This window comes from Poecilia mexicana, unplaced genomic scaffold, assembly GCF_051168715.1.
Source record: "Poecilia mexicana isolate PSO_F unplaced genomic scaffold, ASM5116871v1 scaffold_16, whole genome shotgun sequence".
NCBI classification, from domain to species: Eukaryota; Metazoa; Chordata; class Actinopteri; order Cyprinodontiformes; family Poeciliidae; genus Poecilia; species Poecilia mexicana.
The window spans coordinates 10,318,739-10,338,992 of record NW_028263385.1 but is presented as its reverse complement, the minus strand read 5'-3'; the positions used below and the strand labels follow the sequence as shown (position 1 = coordinate 10,338,992).

The window sequence follows — 20,254 nt, the reverse complement described above, 5'->3', positions numbered from 1 at the left end:
CCGCATGAAAATTATATTGGCAAGCTAAAGCTAAAAAAAGAAGGAAAAAAAACAACAACAGATCGGTAGTTTGCCACGTTTTAATTGGTGCATCTCTTGTTGGCATGACAACTCCAACTACAGGGTTCACCATTCTGCAGGACCATATGTTCATGATGACTTGGTTTTGAGTCATAGGCTAACAAGCTAAATCAGGAGGTGATAAATAGATATCAAATCATTTGCAACAGAGACACAGAATAAAAGTTCCTGAATGAAGATTTATACAGAAATCTTTTATGATAACTTCTACTGTATGCTTACAAATACACCACTTTCACGATTGCCTCGTTAAGGTTTGAACAAAGCTCAGGGAGGAAAACAAAGACTAAATGCAAAATACAACAGGGTGGGTTTTGATGTAAAATAAAATGCATAAATAGCTTTTCTAAAAATTAAACAAATGTTATGATCCAAAAAGAATGCAACCAACGTACCAAACCTCCAATTTTCAAAAATAGGAGGTGACAACACTTCAACTGCAACTGACCTCCCATGCAATAACCTTTTACTTTAGCAGTTATGATGAATGATCTAATCTAACTTCACTGCAGCTACACCTATCTGGACTTTTCATGACAGAGTGTGTAGGAGGGCAGATTTGGTAAAGAGATGAAAAGGAAAAATTACCCACTTGTCAAACGATATTTCCAGTACATAATTGTAATACTGAATGATTTGCAAACAAAGTTCTTGTTACAGATGGAGATTAGACAAGTCTCGGGTCAGGCAGCTGTTTATAAATGTTGTCAGACTCCAAAAATAGGGCAAAGAGGGGATCCAGCTATAAGAGGCAAAGACCTAAACTCAACCAGGGGTTTTAGGCATTCACAGCAATACAAAAGCTGTGTTAAGGAAATGCCGCACATAGCTAGACTCCAACAACCCACGACCACCCACAAGTCTCAGCAACTGAAGCAAACGCCGACACATTCATAGCTTCCCTCGGTTTCCATCAACTGTCACGTCAAAACCACTGTTCCTTTTCCGAGCTCTCTGACCAAAGCAGCAGGTGCAAAAACCACATTTTAAATTTAGCACTTTCAGGGTCTCCATAAAATTAACTTAATTCCCTAAAGTAGTGTTTTTCAACCGCTGTGCCGTGGCACACTAGTGTACCGTGAATGACTGTCAGGTGTGCCGTGGAAATTATCCAATTTCCCCTACCGTAGTTTCTGGACGATAAGCTCCTACTTTTTTCCTACACTTTGAAAATGCGGCTTTTCTGTGGATTTTTCTTCAACCACCAGGGGGCTCTTTAGCAGGAAGTGAATCATTAGAAGTCAAAATAGGAAATCAAAGAAGAACGCGATAATTTTCATTTAGAACAAGCACATGCTAGCAGCAGTCACGACGGAGAAATGTTTTCAAACTCATATGATGCAGCTTCTAAGTTGAGTATCGATCTGGCTGTATAGGAGGGAAATAAAGCCGCTGCACGTAAACTCGGCGTGAATAAAACCGGATTTGTAGACAGAGAACTGCATCCTTAATATATCCAGCAGTTATTAGGACGCAGCCCTCAGCTGGGTCCTTATGGGAAACCGAGAGCGGCAGAGATACCAGTGGCCTGTAGCCCAGTGCGGCTGATATATGCAAGTTTCCGGGGGGGGGTGTTCAAAAAATGTGAAGGTGCGGTTTATAGCATGGTGCGCTCATAGTCCGGAAAATACGGTAATTGGTCTTAAAAGATTTTTTGAAAACGAATTAATTATCTGCAAATAATGCCATCTTTGAGTGTCTTTGCTGTAGTAGTGACTAGCGGCGTAATCATGTAATTTTTTTACCACTAGATGGCAGTAGGTACAGAGCATTTTATATTAAAACAAGAGAATTAGTGATGCATGAATGTTACTACGTTCATGCATCACACACCACAGTGTTGTGGCACTGTTCAGGTGTATTTTTGAAGTGGACATGTTAAGTGCAATTTGAAATAAGAAATGTAAAATATGATAAAAATACATTTTTGTGTTTATTTGATTCCTATTCAAGACATTTTGATAAGAATGACTTTATATGTAATATGGGCGGCTACAGAGCATCTTTATTTACATTTTTGGTTGGTGGTGTGCCTCGTGATTTTTTCAATTAAAACAATGTGCCTTGGCTCAAAAAAGGTTGAAAAACACTGCTCTAAAGTAACTGGTTCTTTGGCCTCAGCAGAGTCTTTGACAACTACTGTGTAAGTTTGATCATTTGTAGCAAAGATGTAACTGCAGCTAAATAAATACTTTGTCAACATGTAAAAAGGGCCGGTCTTTCTGCTTGACTTAACAGATTAGACCTACACTGTGTTGATGTTGACTATTTTTCCAATTAAGTGATTAAAAATTGGATAGCAAAAGTTGCTTGTAAGCAATCTCGCTTATTAGAATCTCAATTCCCAATAACAGAAGAAATGGAATCAAAAAAATCTACATGACTTCACATAAGCTTGGATGTGTTTTACGAAGTCTGTGTAAGTAAACAAAACGAAAAGTAGAAGTGGTCTCTCACCATCAATGTTTAGCATCATCTTCCACATGGCAGGGCGCACAGACTGGTGAAAGCCAAACCAAACTTCCCTCCCTCCTCCCAGAGGATGGTCATAGCCCTCTGGGGCTGAGAAGAAAGATCGGCCAACTGGAGTGTACCTGAACGAAGTGAGGGAAGAATTATTAGAGAAAAGCAAAATGATTGAAGACGGTTTAGAAAATGTTTAAGGAATCTTAACACAGACGTGAAAGTGAACAAATCAGCAGACTACAAAAACGATCAGGAGGTAAAAGGAAAATGACATCCTAACTTGAGAGCGTACATCAGAATGTTTTGTTACGGTGTCACATTCAGCTTATCTTGAATATAATCTCGGACAGCATCAGTGAAATGAGAAACTGATGACACAGCCTCAGCGCATCCACCTCTCATTACTTTGCACAAAAGACACATTAAATTCTGCATGTAGGCCACATTTTATTCTGTGACTCCTGCACTGATGGTGTGTGGAGATACCAAAGTAATACCTTCAGCCTCCAGCACCTGTGAGAAGAGCTAAATGAAAGGTGCTGATAAAAACAACCTTTTAATAACCCTTTGAAAGAGTTTTTTATTACAGCTTTGGCAATATTGTGTAGAACTCCGTCTTGTGCTGAGCCTCAGGAAAAAGCTATTGACTGCAAGATAGTATGTTGTTTTGTGAGCGTTCATAAAAGATGTGTTTGATTTCCGTTTGGATCAGAGTGCTGATACTAGAGCCACTATGGCGACACAAACACATGACATTTACAAAGAATATCTAAGGGGACAAGTTCTATTACATTTTTCTATTTTAAGTCACGATAGTAGAAGTTGAGTGGAGAAAACCCAGGATAGATGGTCTAGTTTCTTGAGGGTAAATTTTTCAATAAATGTTATTTATCTAAGACTGCTTATAAGTTATCGAAGATTAAAACCTTAATTAGAAAAGAAGCCAGTGAAGGAAATGGATCTTTCCAGAAAAATACAGGTAAAAAAAAATTATAATATTAATTTAACAAAAAAAATAAAAATAAAATCAGTAGCAGCTCACTTCATGGAGGGTAGGTGTCGCAGGACTACATCCACGGCATGCACAGGGTTGGTGCTGATGGGCTTGTCCAGTTCAAGCGGTTCAGGCATACTGCGGCCCGTCAGCACCTCGTGCAGCATGTGCCAACTGACCAGAGACACGAACTTGATGGAAACTTTAAAGGGACGGTCTTTGCCTCCCTCGCCTGGAAGGGTGACATCAAGGTCCACCTGTGGGATGAAGCAAAAACAGTCAAGAAAGACCAAAAAAAGTTGCAGTTATTCAATCGATCATTCATTGAACATTTGTATGATTATATTTTGGCTCACCCCCGTCGGTGCCACAGGCAGTGGGTTGGCTGTGTACAAGCTCTTCTTTCCATCATAAACCGGCCTCCGATCTCCAAAAATTGTGACCTTGAAGTGCTGCACCATGGAGTCGACCACCTCCCTGTATGGCATGAAAAAACACAAGGTTTTATTGCCGTTTTCAGCAAGATGGGAGATTCCTCAAACAATAAACAACACAAACCACAGGCTGCTTCAAATGCACAAAGCACACTGCAAAATTAAAGATGAAAAAAATTATGATTTACTGTTGTATAATAATCTAATGTTGGTTTCTTGGATATGCTTGGAACATAATTTTGAGAAACACATAAGAAACTACAGCATTTATTTCTCCCCAGTTGCTTCTTGTATTGATAATTTAAAGGTCAGACCACAGCCAGCCATCTTCTACTGGAGTTGGGTGATATGTGGTGTTAAGGTTTACTGAGGTATCTAAAATGAGTAACTATTGATTTAAATGCAATTATTTAAAGCTGCTGCAAATCTGGTGTGTGTCGTGCAAATCCAAGTTTAACCATAACAGCCTTCATTTGTTCCTGCTAGTTCTTCAGTCATTGTTGCTGTTGAGTGGCATTTTCTGAAATGCATCAGTGTGTGGGAATCACACTCTCTACGAAACAGAGGCCTAATAAAGGTGCAACTTGCTCCAATGTAACGCTGAAGCTAACAACTATTTTAGTAATTGATTAAACTATCAATTATTCCGATGATTAATCGGATAAAAAAAATTTGCACATTCTGCAGATTTTTTTTTTATTCACCCACTTATGCATATTTTGGAAAATACTAGAAGTAAGTTAAAAACGCTAACATTTCAATTCCTTTTTTCAATAAGAACAAATTTTTTTTGTCTAAAATGCAATGACAGCATTCCCTTAGCTACAACTATTCCACTTGAATTCTGGGTAGAACATATTTACCGACAAAAAAAGTTGTTTTTTTATGTTATGAACATGAACTGTGTAATTTTGGCAAAGTTTTAGTTTTGTTATTGCTTTGGATAGGTAGATATCTCAGCAATTTGCTTTTTTTTCTCCAATGACTAGAATATGTATACAGTATATACTTAGCTGATTATTTCAATATTCAATTCATCATAATTAATCTGACTTATCGCTTCAGCCCGACTCAATACATTGATTCAGTAACAATTTATTTGTTTTTTTAAATAACTCCTTTAAGTCGTAAAACTCAAAATAAACAAGGCAATAAAACTTTACTGCAAAAAAAAAAAAAAGAAGAGGAGAGCAAAACAAGCTAAGTAAAACCAACAGCCTCAACATTAAAATACTAATGTGGGAAAATGAAAAGGACAAATAAGAAGAGGACAGAGAAGTATTAGCAGTAATATGTTCTGAATATTCCAGAGAGCCTGTGACAGACAGACTGTGAGAACACACTTAGTGCTCTACTTGGAAGGTGGAAATATTTAAGTCTGGTGAAGAGGAAAAGGATGCCATCACTGGCTGAACTAAAGCCCGGCAGGAAAAAGTTTAGGTAAGCTAGATTTCAACAATAAGAACAGATTAATGGAAGGTAAGTCAATGAAAAAAAGAACAGCGGTCATGACATTACAAGGGCCTTGTGGTTCACAGGAATTATGAAAACATTTTGAGATGAAAAGAATGCAATCATCTTTAAAGAAGTCAGTTAATGTGTGAAAACATCTGGACTACTCTTACAATTTGCATCCTGGCTACTCTCCTATCCAACTTCCGCCATCAAGAAAGAAAAACTTTAAACACAAATTTTTGCATTAGAAAATCTGCCAAGGTTCACAAAGAACCAAGTCTTGGAGCAGTTTAAATTCATTTTCCTGGAAGTGATTGTCACAAACAATTAGAACATTTTCTTCTTTATTTGGTTTCCTCAAAGATGATTGTTCACCGCTATCCTGTCAGATTTTACTAAGGCGGTTCACAGTTTTAGTCATTTCAGCAATCTCCTCTTTATTGTTTGTTGCTTCACTAATAACTGGAACCCTGAGAAGCACAAGGACACATTTTCCACAAATACAAGTGGAGTCAACAGAGTACTTGAGAAAAAAAGCTACTCCCAGCAGCAGTTAAGGTTAAATCCCTTGATGAATCATAGCACTACTTTGCCAAAAGCAGACTAACCCATTTCTGCTTAGCTGAATCCAGGTCGGGACGCCTTGTTTTTTTTTTTTTTTTGTTTTTTTTAGTGGCACTTTAGTCATTAGAACAAATTTATAATAAAAATACTTCAAATTTAAAACGCAGGATGTGGTGTGTGTCATGGTGTGCACTGACTCAGGGCGTTGATGGCTTTTGGAAAAAGCTATTCATGCGTCTAGTAGTCACACATTTTAACCGGCTTGTGGCGCCTTTAGCAGGGCAAAGGGTCAAACGAGTAGACGACAAGTTGAAAGCTGAACTGAAGAAAAGAAAAACCTTCTGGCTCTGGGACAGTGGTGGATGTTTCTAATGTTCATCACTCAGGGAAGAACCAACCAATGATGTGAGTCATGTTCATGAACATCTGTTTAGCTGGAAGTGATTTTGAGTTGGACTCTGTCTCTAAAGCAGCTTCTGACAGGAAGTGGTCACCAGTACCTAGATTTATATGTTAACTAGACAATACAAACGAATGTACCCACTTACTGCCAGCTGTGCAGCATTAGATATCAGTAAAATGCCTCGTTTTAAACAGATGTGATGAAGTGATTTCCATTAACAGAGCCAGATCTTACCTGTTCACTCGTCGTGGGCACTTGTCAGGCTTGATGTCGACCTCGTAGAGGTAGACATCCATCTTTGGGATTTCCACCTGGAAGCAGTTGGCCAGCAGCTTGATTGGCTTCCCCATGGTGCCATAGCCAGGCCGCCGAGGCATGGAGAACAGGGCCTGGGGCCCAACGGCTCCTGAGAGGAGAACAAAAATATAAGGAATATAATAAAAACAGTCTTTGTGTGGATCAGATTCAAGTCACTCAGGCCAGAAGCATAAAAAAAACATGACTCATAAAACATACTAAAACTTGAGCAATAGTAACTTTTCAACAGTTCTGTAATGCACACTACATACAGCGCAAAATGTATTCATACCCCTTGATCTTGCCACAACCACTTTAATGGATTTTGTAGGGATTTGGTGTGATAGAGCAACAGAAAGAAGTGCATGACTGTTTAGCAGAAAAAAAATGACAGGTTTGCCCTCATCTAATCAATTCATAGTAGAATCACCTTTTGGTCCAATCACAACTCCAAGTTTTTTGGGGTCCATCTGACTAATTGAAACTGGTGAACAGTTGCCTCATTTTTATGTTTTTTTTTTTTGTTTGTTTTTTGTTTTTTCTTGCAGCCTCCAACAGATTTTCTTCCAGAATTGCTTTTCTAAAAATCAACTGACCATCCTCCCTGTTCTTCATGAAGAGAAGCAAACAGCATTGTGCATCTATTGATCCATCCATCTACTGACTACGGATATTATTTTTTATAACCTGATGCTCCTTTATACTTCTTCACAACTTTATTCCAGACTGTCTGGTGTGGTTGTTGATCTTCATGAGCCGTTTGCCCAACAATGTTTTCTAGCAAACCACTGAGGCCTTAATATAGAAACAAACATCTGTATTTAGACTCAGATTAAATTACACACCGGTGGACTATTTTCTAATTTGGTGACTGAATACAACGGGCTGCTCTGGATTTTACTTAACGGTATCAGACTAAAGCTGACTGGAAAATAATAACTCTTAGGGTTTTGTTTGTAAAAATATATTGTTTTCCTACACCTTTTAATGAGGTACTATGTGTTGGTTTATCTTTCAAAAAAATTACAAAACAATTCACTGCGGTTTGTGATTTTAGTGAACGGTGTAAAATTGTAAGGCGTATTAGTCATTTTGTTTGACTGTGTAGATGTTCATTTAATCAATTCTACTGTTTTTGCTGATAATCAGATAAATGTTTATTAATAAAATCACTTTAAAATAATGAAAAGTTATTAGAAAAACAAAAAAAACAATAGTGCACCAAATGATTAAAAACAGAAATACTGCACTGGTCGGAAGAAATTACACATTAATGAGGTTACTGATGATTTAATCGTTTCTTTTTTTTTTTGTAATCAGTGAAGTATTTTAGAATTTCAATTGAATCTGAATGACTGTCTCACTGTAATTACAAAAAGCAGAGAAACTGAAAATGTCACGATAAGGTTATGTGTATGGGGGAAATGCCAACAAATACGACACATCACATGCTGACATTTCTAATCATGAAACACCCACAAACACACTGCACCCTCCACAGAACTGCATCTTTGCAAGTTTAATATCAAACGTGATCGACGCTGACGATTAAAACCAAAGCGGAGAATTTCTGGCATTTCTAGGCACATCAACCCTGAAGGAAACCCTGCCAACTTTCAGCGTTGGTTTATTTGAATATGTTAATCCAGAATTGAGTGAATCAGCAGTAAGAGACACAATCAAAACGTTTGCAAAGAGCTCTTCCCGCTGCCATTTTAGACTACCAATTCTATTCCATTTCACCGTCATGCAGACAGAAAGCATATGCCTCAAAGATGTAAATATCTGATGAAAGTGTGTCAAGGGTTTCAAAACTTCTAAGCTCTAAGGGACAAAATTTAAGCACATAATGACTAAAAACAAAAAAGTGACACATGGCTGCTTTTAGAGTGGTAGAAAAAAAAGAGACGCGAATGTCTGAGGCATGAGTCACTTTGATCCTTAAACTGTTATTTTCCACTTTAATCTGCGACAATCTTGTTGAGGCTATTTAGGCTCTGCTGAGGCTTGCAAAGCCTCATCAAAGCCGAGAACACTAACTCTTTGCTGACATCACAACTTACTGTACCGTTTGTACTACTCCAACGATTGTATCATTCTGCTATTGTTATGAAACATTCATCTTTATACAGGAGCTCACTGAAGGCTCGCCTATTTGCCTGGGTGGTGCTGCTTTGTTTACTCTCCCTCCCCATCAACCCATGGTGCTTTCATTTCAACTTTCCCCACAGCTTCAGCGCTCCCGACCAAAAAAAAAAAGGTGCCTGTTATGTGTCACTGAAAAATAAGAGTCATGTTTGAGCGTGTGACTCATCTCCGATTTGACTCACGGGTCCCACATGTGTAGGCTGCAGTTGAAAGCTGCGCTCAGGGGGAAGTTCATAGAAAATCTCCCCACAACAAAAAAGAAACCTGAAGTGAGGTAACAGCACACAATGTGAGCTTGTTTATTTACAGTCGGGACATAGCGTGTTTTTTGTTTTTTGTTTCCTGTGGAAAATGACTAGGTTGATGAAAGGGTAAAGACTTAGAATTACTTGAATAAAATGTGCAAAAAAAAAAAAAAAAAAAAAAGCATGAGGGAGGGCTGGGAATTCTGCTACTCACATGCGCAGATTACGTGTTTGGTAATTTGTGAAACTTGTGTAGTGAGCCCACACAAAAGCTCTGAAAACAGGCATCTATTAAGAGGTATTTATAGAAATAAGATGCTGCTCTTGATTTTCTAGCTCACTAAAAATGTTCATCCAGGATAGTTGGGAGTGGCATGATTATAGAAGAGGCGGGGTTGATGTTCTGTGGTTTTTATCGGCATCTTGGAACTGGCCTCTACTCGGTGTGAGTCACAGGGCCACCACCACAGAAGAAGAAATGCACTAAAGCACCCAGCTTTTGAACTCATCAATAGATTAGGCCAAGTAGTAATGATAGCATCTTAAATCTTTAGAAATCTCCTCCTACTGCCGCCAGTTGGTTTGTCTTCAGCCAGAAACCCACACATATATTAATTTATAGATGTGGTATTAAACAACAAGACTCCAGGAAATTTTGTTTTTGTTTTTACAGAGAACAATACAGTCAGAGTGGTACTTTTTTTGGGGGGGGGGCATTTTACACAAACTCAACCACATGATTTTCAGCTTCAAACAAACTCCTTTTTACATTGCAGAATTACTCATTAGATGTTCAAAAACGTGCCTCTTTGGTAAATGGAAACTTACTACAAGCTGAGGTGACATGCTCAGATTCAAAACAAAACCTCTTTAACCAATTCGCACCCCCCATTTTTTGTATATCAGCTTTGTCATTTTATTCATTCTTATTTCCCTCTTAGATCTAAGAAACCCAATTTATAGTAGTGCGCTTACTTTTGTAGCCAAGCATTTTCATGTGTTCTTGATTAATAATCAGAATCGGCTTTATTGGCCAGGTTTGTGAACAAAGAAACAACCACCAAGGAATTTGACTTCTGTTTCACCCAACTACAGCATACAGACAATAAAAATATATAAAACTTTAAAAATGAAAACAATAAAACGAACACGCGTAATACACCTAATTTTAAAATAAAGAAATTAAATAAATATTTGACTTTTACTTATTTAGTTGTAATTTCTTTTCTTTTTTTTTTTTTTTTGGAAAGAAAATATTTTTTCCTGTGAACTGCTGTTGTCTAAATATAGCAAGCTTCTATCCTGTAGAGGGGTTATTATTCAAAATCCAAATCTCAACAGAGAACACGCAGCACAGTGGTTCACACTGTTCCAAAATACCAGGAGCTTGAGAAAACCCACTTTAGTCAAAGCACTCATTCACCTGTGAACACACAGAACTGCTTAATAATACACACGTGGGAGGCAACAAGCTGAGAGCCTGAAAATCTAACAAGCATGTCACACAGATGTTTATTGAAGGCATTTATGAACCTGGCAGTAATGACTCAACAAAACAAAGCCGATAACGGGATCGCTATGTACCGCTTCAAGTCTTCCTTCAGGGAGACATAACAAAGCGATCTTCTAAAAGTAAAATAAACGGCAGGACTAGTTGCTCTGAAAGGAGGGATCATGTCTAATCCAGCAATAGGAGAGTTCACTTTTGATGAAAGTGTTAATTTATGCAAGTCCAGCCGTGTTCAACGATGTGATTTTGGCAACTGGAAATTTGTCTTACTTGTAAGCAACAGAAAAGTGCAGTCAGTTGACTGACGGTGTGCAGCAACAGGTGTTGCATTGCACTATGCTTCAAAAAGCCGGAGAAAGCTGTGGTTGTTTCTATAGCATCTCATTAAGATCAATACGATGGAACATTAGTGCACAAGATGCTGCACACCTATGAAGACATGCCATCAAAAGGTTACAAAATCTCCAGGCTGATATTACAAAATCAGGCATATTTTGATTAAAAAAAGAAAAAGAAAAGAAAAAAAAGACCTATTGTTTGTGACATGATGCAGTTTGCTAGAACAAATGTTAAGTTTCAGCAACAAATTCACTCCTTTACTCCAACTGATTGTTAGTAATTTCCGTGAACGACTTTAGAGAAATCAGAAGTTTACCTAAAAATGCTGTACCCAATGTTTCTGCTTTAGAAATCGAGAGTGAAAACTTGGATGTACTTTTGGTTAATTACCGGAAGGATATGCCTTCATAAACAAAGGCATAGGTCGAGGCAGATCAGATCTTCCCACTATACATCAGTGTGGTTTCGTTTCCTTAGACATGCAAACAAAAAAGTGAGAGAACATTTTACCACAATCAGCTTGCAAAGTTTCAGTTTTCTGCTGTTTAATATAGTCAGCTGGCATTATGCGAGCTTTTTGTGGTCTTACAACAACTATACTGACTCCGAAGATTCTAAGGGAGATTTCACAACTGATAATCAGGTAGACTCGGTTCGATTGGGGACCAATGTTGCAGCATTTGTTACATATTCAGCTGGTGCAATTCGCTTTCACACTGCACCGTGTCAAACCAACAAAACCCTTTAAACAACTTGTTCATCCCCTCGCCTGCGGTGGCGCTGCACAAAGAACCATTAAAGAAACAATGCAAAAACCTCTGAAGACGACACAGAGGTACTTTCTTCTCCACAAAATGTAAACACAGGTTGTAGGACTTCTCTTTTGTCTTTGGCAGAAGATCTCGAGTCATTTCTCCTCCTAGCGCTAGACTCAAGTGTTTGTTTTGGTTGAAATTATCCAAGATACCTTGCAATAATTGTTCCTTTCTTGGTTTTGGAGTGAACACCAGTCTACTTGACATTCATATATGCATTCGAACCACACTAGAGTTCACTTTAATCAAACAGAGACCACAGTTTTTAGTTGGACCATTGTTCACCTTTTTGGTCAGCATTGTCGATGGAGAACACATTCATACGTCTGCAAATGAACCAGACTTTCTGGGGAAAAAACTAGACTTTTATTAAAGCAATTTTAACAAGGCAGGTGTGAATGCACTTCAATAGTATCTTTAATGTCGAAAATCTCAGTATTTTCATACTCAACGTATAAGCTCAATGCATTTCTCAAACCTCTGTGTTTTTGTTGCAAGTCAATCAGACCGCTCATCAAACTAATTGCGTTCAACATGAGCCGAGTCTGGCAGCAACACAAGTGCCCACTTAACACCAAAAGCTAACCTGATGGAATAAATTATTTAGTAGAAACGTCAAGACGCGCTGAATAAAAACAGCTACTTTCAACACCACCAAATAATCACTTTAGGTTTTATCAAATGATTATTATGTAGCAAGAACAATAAGGAAACTAAAAATTGCACGCATGTGTGCATGTGGCAGAAATAATTCAGTTTTCAACTTTATAGTGCAGCAGTAATCGAGACGCATTTTTCCTTGAAAAATGTTGCAGAAACATCTCAGCAATGTGAACTCATTCCACTCGGTTGCCTTGTAACACAACACAGTCACACTGTAAACAGTGGGCCAGGAGCCAGGGAAACTGCATGGTGAGAAGCTAGGCTGACATCCACTCACTGCAAACCCCCTCTGCCACGTCCTTCCCTTACACAAACGGCCACTCTCACACTGCTGACGCCAACACGCAAGTCCACAACGCAACACACACACACACACACACACACACACACGCACACACACACACACACACACACACAATACAGCTGTTGTACTTCTAATCCGGAGAGGCCTGAACGTTGGGAACAGGACGAGAGCTCAGTAACCAGGCACAATGGCGTCAGTCACAACCGGCCGAACCTAGAGACGCGCTTGCTCACAGAAAGACTGAAAGCTTCTGGGAGGACTGATGCCTGTCCCACACATCGCTACTCCTCCTTCCCGCTCCCTCCATCAACCTCAGAGAGAGCGTGCTGCATCTCGCACCCAGGGGAGTCACTGCCACTCTTAGCTACGGATAAACACCAGTCGGCCGTCACGTACCGACAGGCTGACAAGGATATGCTCGGTCACAACAACGTGCAAATATGTTGAAATCCCTTCTGCACCACCTTCAAGGCAAAACCTGGGCTTAAAAAAAGAGCAAACAAGTATCTTACACAAATATTTTCAGAAAGCGTGTGAGGGAGGAGTTAGTGAGCCTAATGCCAGACCCGAGTAGGTCGCAAAAGGGAATTCATGGCAGTTTGACAGTAGTAGGTGATGACTGACAAAGAAAAACTAAATGAGGGATGCCAAAAGTGTGGCCCAGGGCCTATTGAGGCCCTTGGAATAATTTTGTTTGGCTTCAAACCATAGATGAAGTATGAAACAAATTTGGTCCTCCAGGAAATGGAACTGCTGCAGATGACAGCCTCATATGTCATCTTAAATGGAATATTTTTGTTGTTTATATTTATTAAGGCAAATATCTGAGACCCATTTTGAGACCTTCAATAACCAGTGGCCTAAATGAGGCCTTCTTCTGTATTGCTGGTCCAGCCTGACAGGCTGAGCAGACACAGGCTCGTTTACTTATAATGTTGAGTTAAGTGCAATTAAAGTACACACAGGTACTAAACCAGGGGAATTAATTAAATCTTCAATTATAATTAATAATTCAATTCAACTAGTAATTCAATTATGGCTTTAAACAATCACAGAACTATTGGCAAAAATATATTATAAAAAGAAGGGCTGCATAATATTTTGAATTGCAATCACAATGTCAATATCAATATTTGCTAAGTCTAAATTGCAAAGGACTCCTAGGATGCAGTAGTTGATGCGGTATCATATTTCAAGGCCACGCATTTGTACTCTGCCAGCCAGTAATATATTTGGCCAGATTGAAGGGCAATAGTAGTGCTGGATGCTCAACCTGTCATCTGTAATGCCCCCAAGAAAATGAACAGAAAATCGTAAACAGGAAACTGTTACTTCAAGATAACTGATAATTTAGCAACAGTATCACAATTAAAGGGTTTTGTGATTAATAAACGTAAAACTAAACCTAGTCAACATGTGGATGCTGAGATGATATTAATCATCTTAACATTTAAGAGGCACATTACAAATGCAAGATTCTTGTAACAGTCAGGGGGGAAAGAAAACTACATTTGGAGTAACAAGAAGTCTGAGCCATTCTTTGAATAATTAACTTTGAACAGGTTTTGTATCTGAAAATAAAAATGTTCTTACCTGCATGAACTTTACTTCCTCTAAGTTTTTATTTGCACTCTTTACACCACACTGAATACATTAACACATTGCAGAAGGAGCCCAAGTTAACATTTAAGAGATGTGGTTTCTAATCAACATTTCAACTAACTTTTGATGCACTGAATAAATTCAAATGACCAACAGAGTGATTTTTATCATTCAGTGAGGCTCAAAGCAGAAAATGCAGGCTTTCACTTCAAGGTCCAATTTTCCTGTCATAACTTTTCTATGCATTCTGTTAGTGTAGAAACAGTATGAGTAATTGCTACTTTTCTGTTTTCATATAAATGTAAATAGATTTTGTAATAAAGCTAATCTAATTTTTTGTAAATATTTTGAAAAAAAAAAATTAAGCTGGCAATGCGATACAAAAATGTAATGTTTTAAGCCAAATTTTATATGAAAAGGATAATGAAAGAAATATTAAAAACAATATATTAAGCATTTAAGAAAGCACTAATCTTATGCAAAACCATTAATAATCTGAATGAAAAACAAACTAATCCAACAGCAGTTACCCTTATTAAAAAAAATTGGTTAGATCCAATGTCTTTATTATCAATGATACATTTTTGTTTAGCACAGCAATGAACACCCCCTTAAAGACTATAAGGTTTAAGTGCTTTCTCCATAGAAACCAACAACAATATGCCGATAGTTAGCCTTATGGGTGGTTGGGACCGCAGATGTGGGGGGGGGGGGGTTAGACCATTGTCAACAGGCAGCTTGAATGAACTGAGTATTATGAGGAGAGACTGCAAATCAAGTGCTAAGCCCTCCCTCAAAGCCGACCCTACTGTCTGTACAAAATCCACAGAGAATCGACCTACAAGGAGAATGACAGGGAAGGCAGAGTTTCCCACTGGGGCACAGAGAGGGAAACAGAAGCAGTAACCAAGGAAGAGAAAGAGGAGTTGGGCTGGGGGTGGGGGGTCGGAACAGTCTGTGGAAAAAAAAGAAAAAAGAAAAAAAAAAGAGCGGGAATGAGAGGACTGAACTGAACAAAGGCAGCTATAAAACAGGAAAAGAAAGTTGCAGGAAAATGAGAGCATGCTTAAAAACACCAACAGGGTTCTTATTTTAGGCGTCCAATAAATACATTTCACTTCTGTGTTTTCTACAAAGTCCACCTCAAGCTTTAGCTCATATTGAGCTGATTAATCTCTAGCCAACTCAAATCCCACCTGGGTAAAATGTGACAGGTGGATAGTTGAAGGTGGGGATCCCCCCTTACCCCCCTTCTGCCTGCTGTGCTGTGAAAAGCCATCTCATTGTCTTTCCAGTAAATGAACCATCACATGTAATCCAAGGTTTAAACCAGAAGCAAGATAGTTTCCATCTTAACTTTGAAGACTTGTGAATGGATTCTGTTCAGTACAAATCAACCAGCCAGAAGAATGAGACAGAAATCTTTAGATGGAAGATCATTTCTGGGCAAGATATCTTACCTCATGAGGTTTTTGACTGATAAACATCAAGAACAAATCAAATTTAAGAGCTTTGCTTCACACATTGTTTTTCAGGAAGAAATAGCTGCCTTTCCCAACAAAGCAGAAGAATAAAATCAAAGAGTCTAATGCTGTCTATATATATATATTTTTTTTGTTCCCAAATATGATTATCATGGTAAAGGTTGGAAAAGCATTCTGTTGGGGCTGAGACAGATTCATTATTGGTGGTTCTCAACTCTGGTCCGCATGAGCCTATTAATCACACATTTATTGAAGCCAGGTGTGTGGAAGCAGGAAAACACCTAAAACATGCAGGACAGTGGGCCCTGAGGACCAAAGTTGGGAAACACTGCTTACCGATTCCCTACTTTAAACCAATGCTAAAATATTTCCATTTTAAACAGGATTCATTCATGTGTTACTAAAGTTGAAATTTGACAAGTTACTGTAGTATAATTTTGTAGATTATATTCTTTGTGATCATCAGAAACAGCCCCACCAGAAACGTTGCCAAATGTCAACTAATTACAGCAGAAGTAGGATTAAGGTATTTCCCTTTCACATCTTGTTTCAAGTAAGAGGATTATACAAATTAGAATGTTTATAGAAAATACAAAACAAAAACAGATGGGCCTTCACATTTTTCTTAATATGTTTGTTTTATGCCATGGCAAAATAATGTTCACCATCTGATGTGCTGTGTTAACATCAATGCTGTTAAATTAATTTCATTTTTTTTAAAGCTTCAAAAGCATTTACTTCTTACAGCCCTCATGCTCTTGGGAACGATGGCCCCCATGGTAAATATGCTTGGTACCATTGAGACGCATCTAAACGGGCGAAGTGATCAATAAGCATTTTCCTCACACCATTCTCCAGACCACAGACTGACCAGTGGAAGCCACCCCCCCCTTTTAAACATTCACCCAAGATCAGACCTCAACGGTCAGCATGCAGAAACACAAGATGACCAATTAACAAACACAGCATGTCATCGACACAAACTATTAATGCATTTCAAAATGAAAACACCAGCAATGTTTTTTAACTAACTAAATGTCAAGTTGGATAGTGGTATAGTCAGTGAAACTCCATGTGTTGTGTTCTCAGAGCCCTGAGCAAACACATCCACTAGTGGCAGGTTTCCAGGTCTGCTTTTATGGCAACCGTGCTGATTGAGGAGCTGGTGGGGTAAACTACAATAAACAAGCCAGGAGTTTATTAGGATATTGGGTTAAATATTTCCCAGTAATCGCTTTCAAGCATTCTACTGTGCAAGGCTTTCAGTGCGCCTGTCAGAATGCTAAAACTTAGATAAAAATAACAGAATTTCAATATGAGACACCAAGTTGTTTCTAGGATTTGGATAACATTCATTCACTTCTGCATTTGTCTGAGGCACCCGTCTGTCACCATGTGTTGGTGGGAAAACACCTTGCAGTCCCTGTTGCTGTTAATGCTGGGAAGCTGAAGGAGGCTGAGGCGCTAACAGGAGAACAGGCAACAGAGAGGGATCTCCTCTCGAAGGAGGCGGGAGTGGGCAACGGACCAGCTCCAGTATCACGTATCACTGGCTAATCAAGAGAACCTTGCATTCAGTTTATGGTCACAGAAGAGGAAAGCTTCCGTTACAATGGAGACAAAGCCAGGTGGTTCAAAACTGTTTAACGGCCACTATGATCAAGGTGACTGCCGTTTGGTTCTCACCAGGTCTGGACAAAGATGAGTAAAAGTCTAAATTAAACATTACGGTAACTAAAATGAAATTTTTTAAAATAGGAGTTTTTTTTATTATTATTTTTAAAGTTAGAAGAAATCTATTTCAGTTTCTGGGACAAAATATTTTATAAGTAGAGGATTTCCGATGATAAAGTAAACGAATTTATTATACTTATTATTATTGTTATCATTATTAATTCCTGTTCGTGATACAATCAGTGGTTATTGTTTATTTTTTGGTCCAGCAAAATTGTGTTGGAAGAATTACCAAAATACTCTTAATGTTCTTTATCAAAAATTCACTGATTTGATATGTGAACACATGCTTGATTATCCCACACAATGTCCGAATATCATGACATTTTTAAAAATATATATTTTATATGATTTCAAGATTTATTTTGGAAATAATGCAAGAATTTAATTTGTTTCCAGTCAGAGCCTGTGACCGTTTTCTATACTATTAAAAGTAACCTCTGGACTGCAAATCCCCCACAGTATTTTTACAACTAAATAGGGCAAAATATTGATCTGTCATTAGGCGAATATTTTTTTTTTTTAAATTAAGCACTTTTTTGTGATTTTGGATCACAGCTTTCCAATATGACAGACCAGAATTAACCCAAAATATTAACTTTAGAAAGACTTGTTTTATTTATTCACCTACATACATGATCTTGATAGCTGAAAGGCAGCTGCTAAATATGTTGAGGTCAGTTTGGAGGGGTCAGTCCCTGAGTTCAGCTACGGTCACATGTTGAGATGACCAGCAATACGAGGTTTCAGGGGAATGCCAGGCTTGTGTTTGAAGCCCACACCTGACCTGCCTGATGATGTAAAATCAGCAGAGCCACCTCCTCAGTATCGCCAAGGAACACGAAATTGAGAATAGCTAAATTATTTCCCCATGAGATCCAAAAGAAAAAATGTACACATCTTGTCCATCCACTACACAATGTCGTTCTAGTGATCGAAACCTACGATCGAGTATAATGGATCTATTACACCTATGTTCCATCTCACCCCTACTTGCGAAACAGCCAAGAAAAGAAATGCTGCAAGATTAATCACCTGTAGTTCCGATTTCCATTCATGAGGTCTCTGCCCGGTTCGCTCCCCGGATCACAGATGTCAAACGTTCGGGACTCCTCCGTTAAGTCCGGTGTCTCCTTCGGGAGTGCAGCGCCTCTGCCTCCTCCGCTGAGTAACAGCGTGTCCTAACCCCCGATATCCTCCTCTTTCACTCCCACTTTGAAAAGGCAACCCTCGCTATGGTTTTCCGTTGGCTCCACAAACCACCTTCTCCGCACGCCGACTACTAAAATCGGATTTCACTGCCACGGCGAAGGATAGTGGCTACTGTGGGGAATGAAAATCTGCTAGTTAGCCAAGTTAGCTTGCTAGCCAGGCTTTGGGGGAAAGTGGCTGGAGCAGACGAGAGGAGCTGTCAGGAGATCATCACAGCAGGGTCATTGAGTCCAACTGAATCCCCACCGATGTATGGCCGTCCCCAGGGACGACATAAATATTAAACCACGGGACAAGGAGTCGTAGGAGCAGCTAAAGTGGTTAGCTCGCAGGCTAGCTCTACTGATAGTTGGAATTCTGACAGACGACGGCCACTTTTTATCGCGTTAAAAACAGCTGCTTCAGGCGGGTCGCTTTTCCCAGTTTCCGTCTTCCGCAGACGTCGTCGTCTGGAAGTAGTGTCCAAGCGTCGAAACGAAGCTGTCAGCCCCGCTGTGTATCCGCCGATAAGTGTCGGGATTTCCAGGCTGGTTGACAGAACAACTCTGCAGGGCTTCGGCAAGCCAGCTAAATATGGTGAAGTTGCCTTTCTGACACCGACAGGAAGAGGTGGGCTCAGTGTTGCCAGACGTCAGAACCAAGAACTCCGCCTTTAGCTAGAGGTAATCCTACGTTTATGAATAAATCAGTGGAACATTACAGGTGCATTTGAATATCGAGTTTAAATTCCGTTTTACCAACACAATTTAAAAGGGAAAACTCAAAATGTATAGCTTTATTACACATCGTGAAAACCACCAAATAAAGTCAACATAAGCCACACAAACTCTTCACTGTTTATCCAAGCATTTTCATAGAAAATTTAGTAGAGAAAATTATAGCTAATGAAAAGGGAGGGCACTACAATCTTGAGAATTGTGAAGTGAAGTCCATTCAAAAAGACTGAAAGGGATTCACAAGGATTTCTAAAATAGGAAACACAATTTTAAGGCATGTAGCTAAGGCGAATGTCGCCTTATGCCTCCCTCGGGCACAAAGGATGTATACACCATTGAAAGGTCTGCTAGTTCACTGAATGCAGCATCCAATAAAATTAATGAAAGGTTAATTGGAAAGGATAAAAATGTGGTCGAAAAAGGTGCACAAGAAGCAAGAATAACTGCAAGTTTGAAAGGATTGTGAAGCAAAGCCCATTTAAGTGATTTGAAGAAGCTTTACAAAGCATGGATAGAGTCAGTACTTCAATAATCACCAAACTAATATATCATAACATGGGCAACCAACAAAATCATATATCATTTGCATGCACCAATTATTAAAGAGACTATTAGTCAGTGGAAATCAAACTCCCAGAGTCTATAGAAAAGATTTGACTGGAGCTGGTCTGCTGCAATATCAAGTTCAGTCAGTAGTTGTGTATTAGGACATTTTAATACATTTGCCGTTTCCCTCCGTTGACAAACTTTATGGAAATGCTGATTTTATAGAAAAATGTGGCCGCTGT

At 38.9% G+C, this 20,254-nt stretch overlaps 1 protein-coding gene across 3 annotated transcripts in view; it reads right to left on the bottom strand.

Moving 5' to 3' along the window:
* Nucleotides 1–19,539, bottom strand: part of ago3a (argonaute RISC catalytic component 3a) — a 35,374-nt gene extending 15,835 nt beyond the window's left edge. Inside the window, exons 1-5 of one of the 3 annotated variants that reach the window (XM_088014248.1) lie at nucleotides 18,574–19,539; nucleotides 6,632–6,803; nucleotides 3,898–4,018; nucleotides 3,590–3,798; nucleotides 2,539–2,675 (exon numbers count right to left, since the gene is read on the bottom strand). In XM_088014248.1, coding sequence (XP_087870374.1) covers nucleotides 2,539–2,675; nucleotides 3,590–3,798; nucleotides 3,898–4,018; nucleotides 6,632–6,803; nucleotides 18,574–18,592 — 658 coding nt within the window. In that variant the 5' untranslated portion in view covers nucleotides 18,593–19,539. The remainder of the gene's footprint in view (nucleotides 1–2,538; nucleotides 2,676–3,589; nucleotides 3,799–3,897; nucleotides 4,019–6,631; nucleotides 6,804–18,573) is intronic. The other 2 variants (XM_014984918.2, XM_014984927.2) reach the window with 2 other exon arrangements.
* Nucleotides 19,540–20,254: the final 715 nt, after the last annotated feature.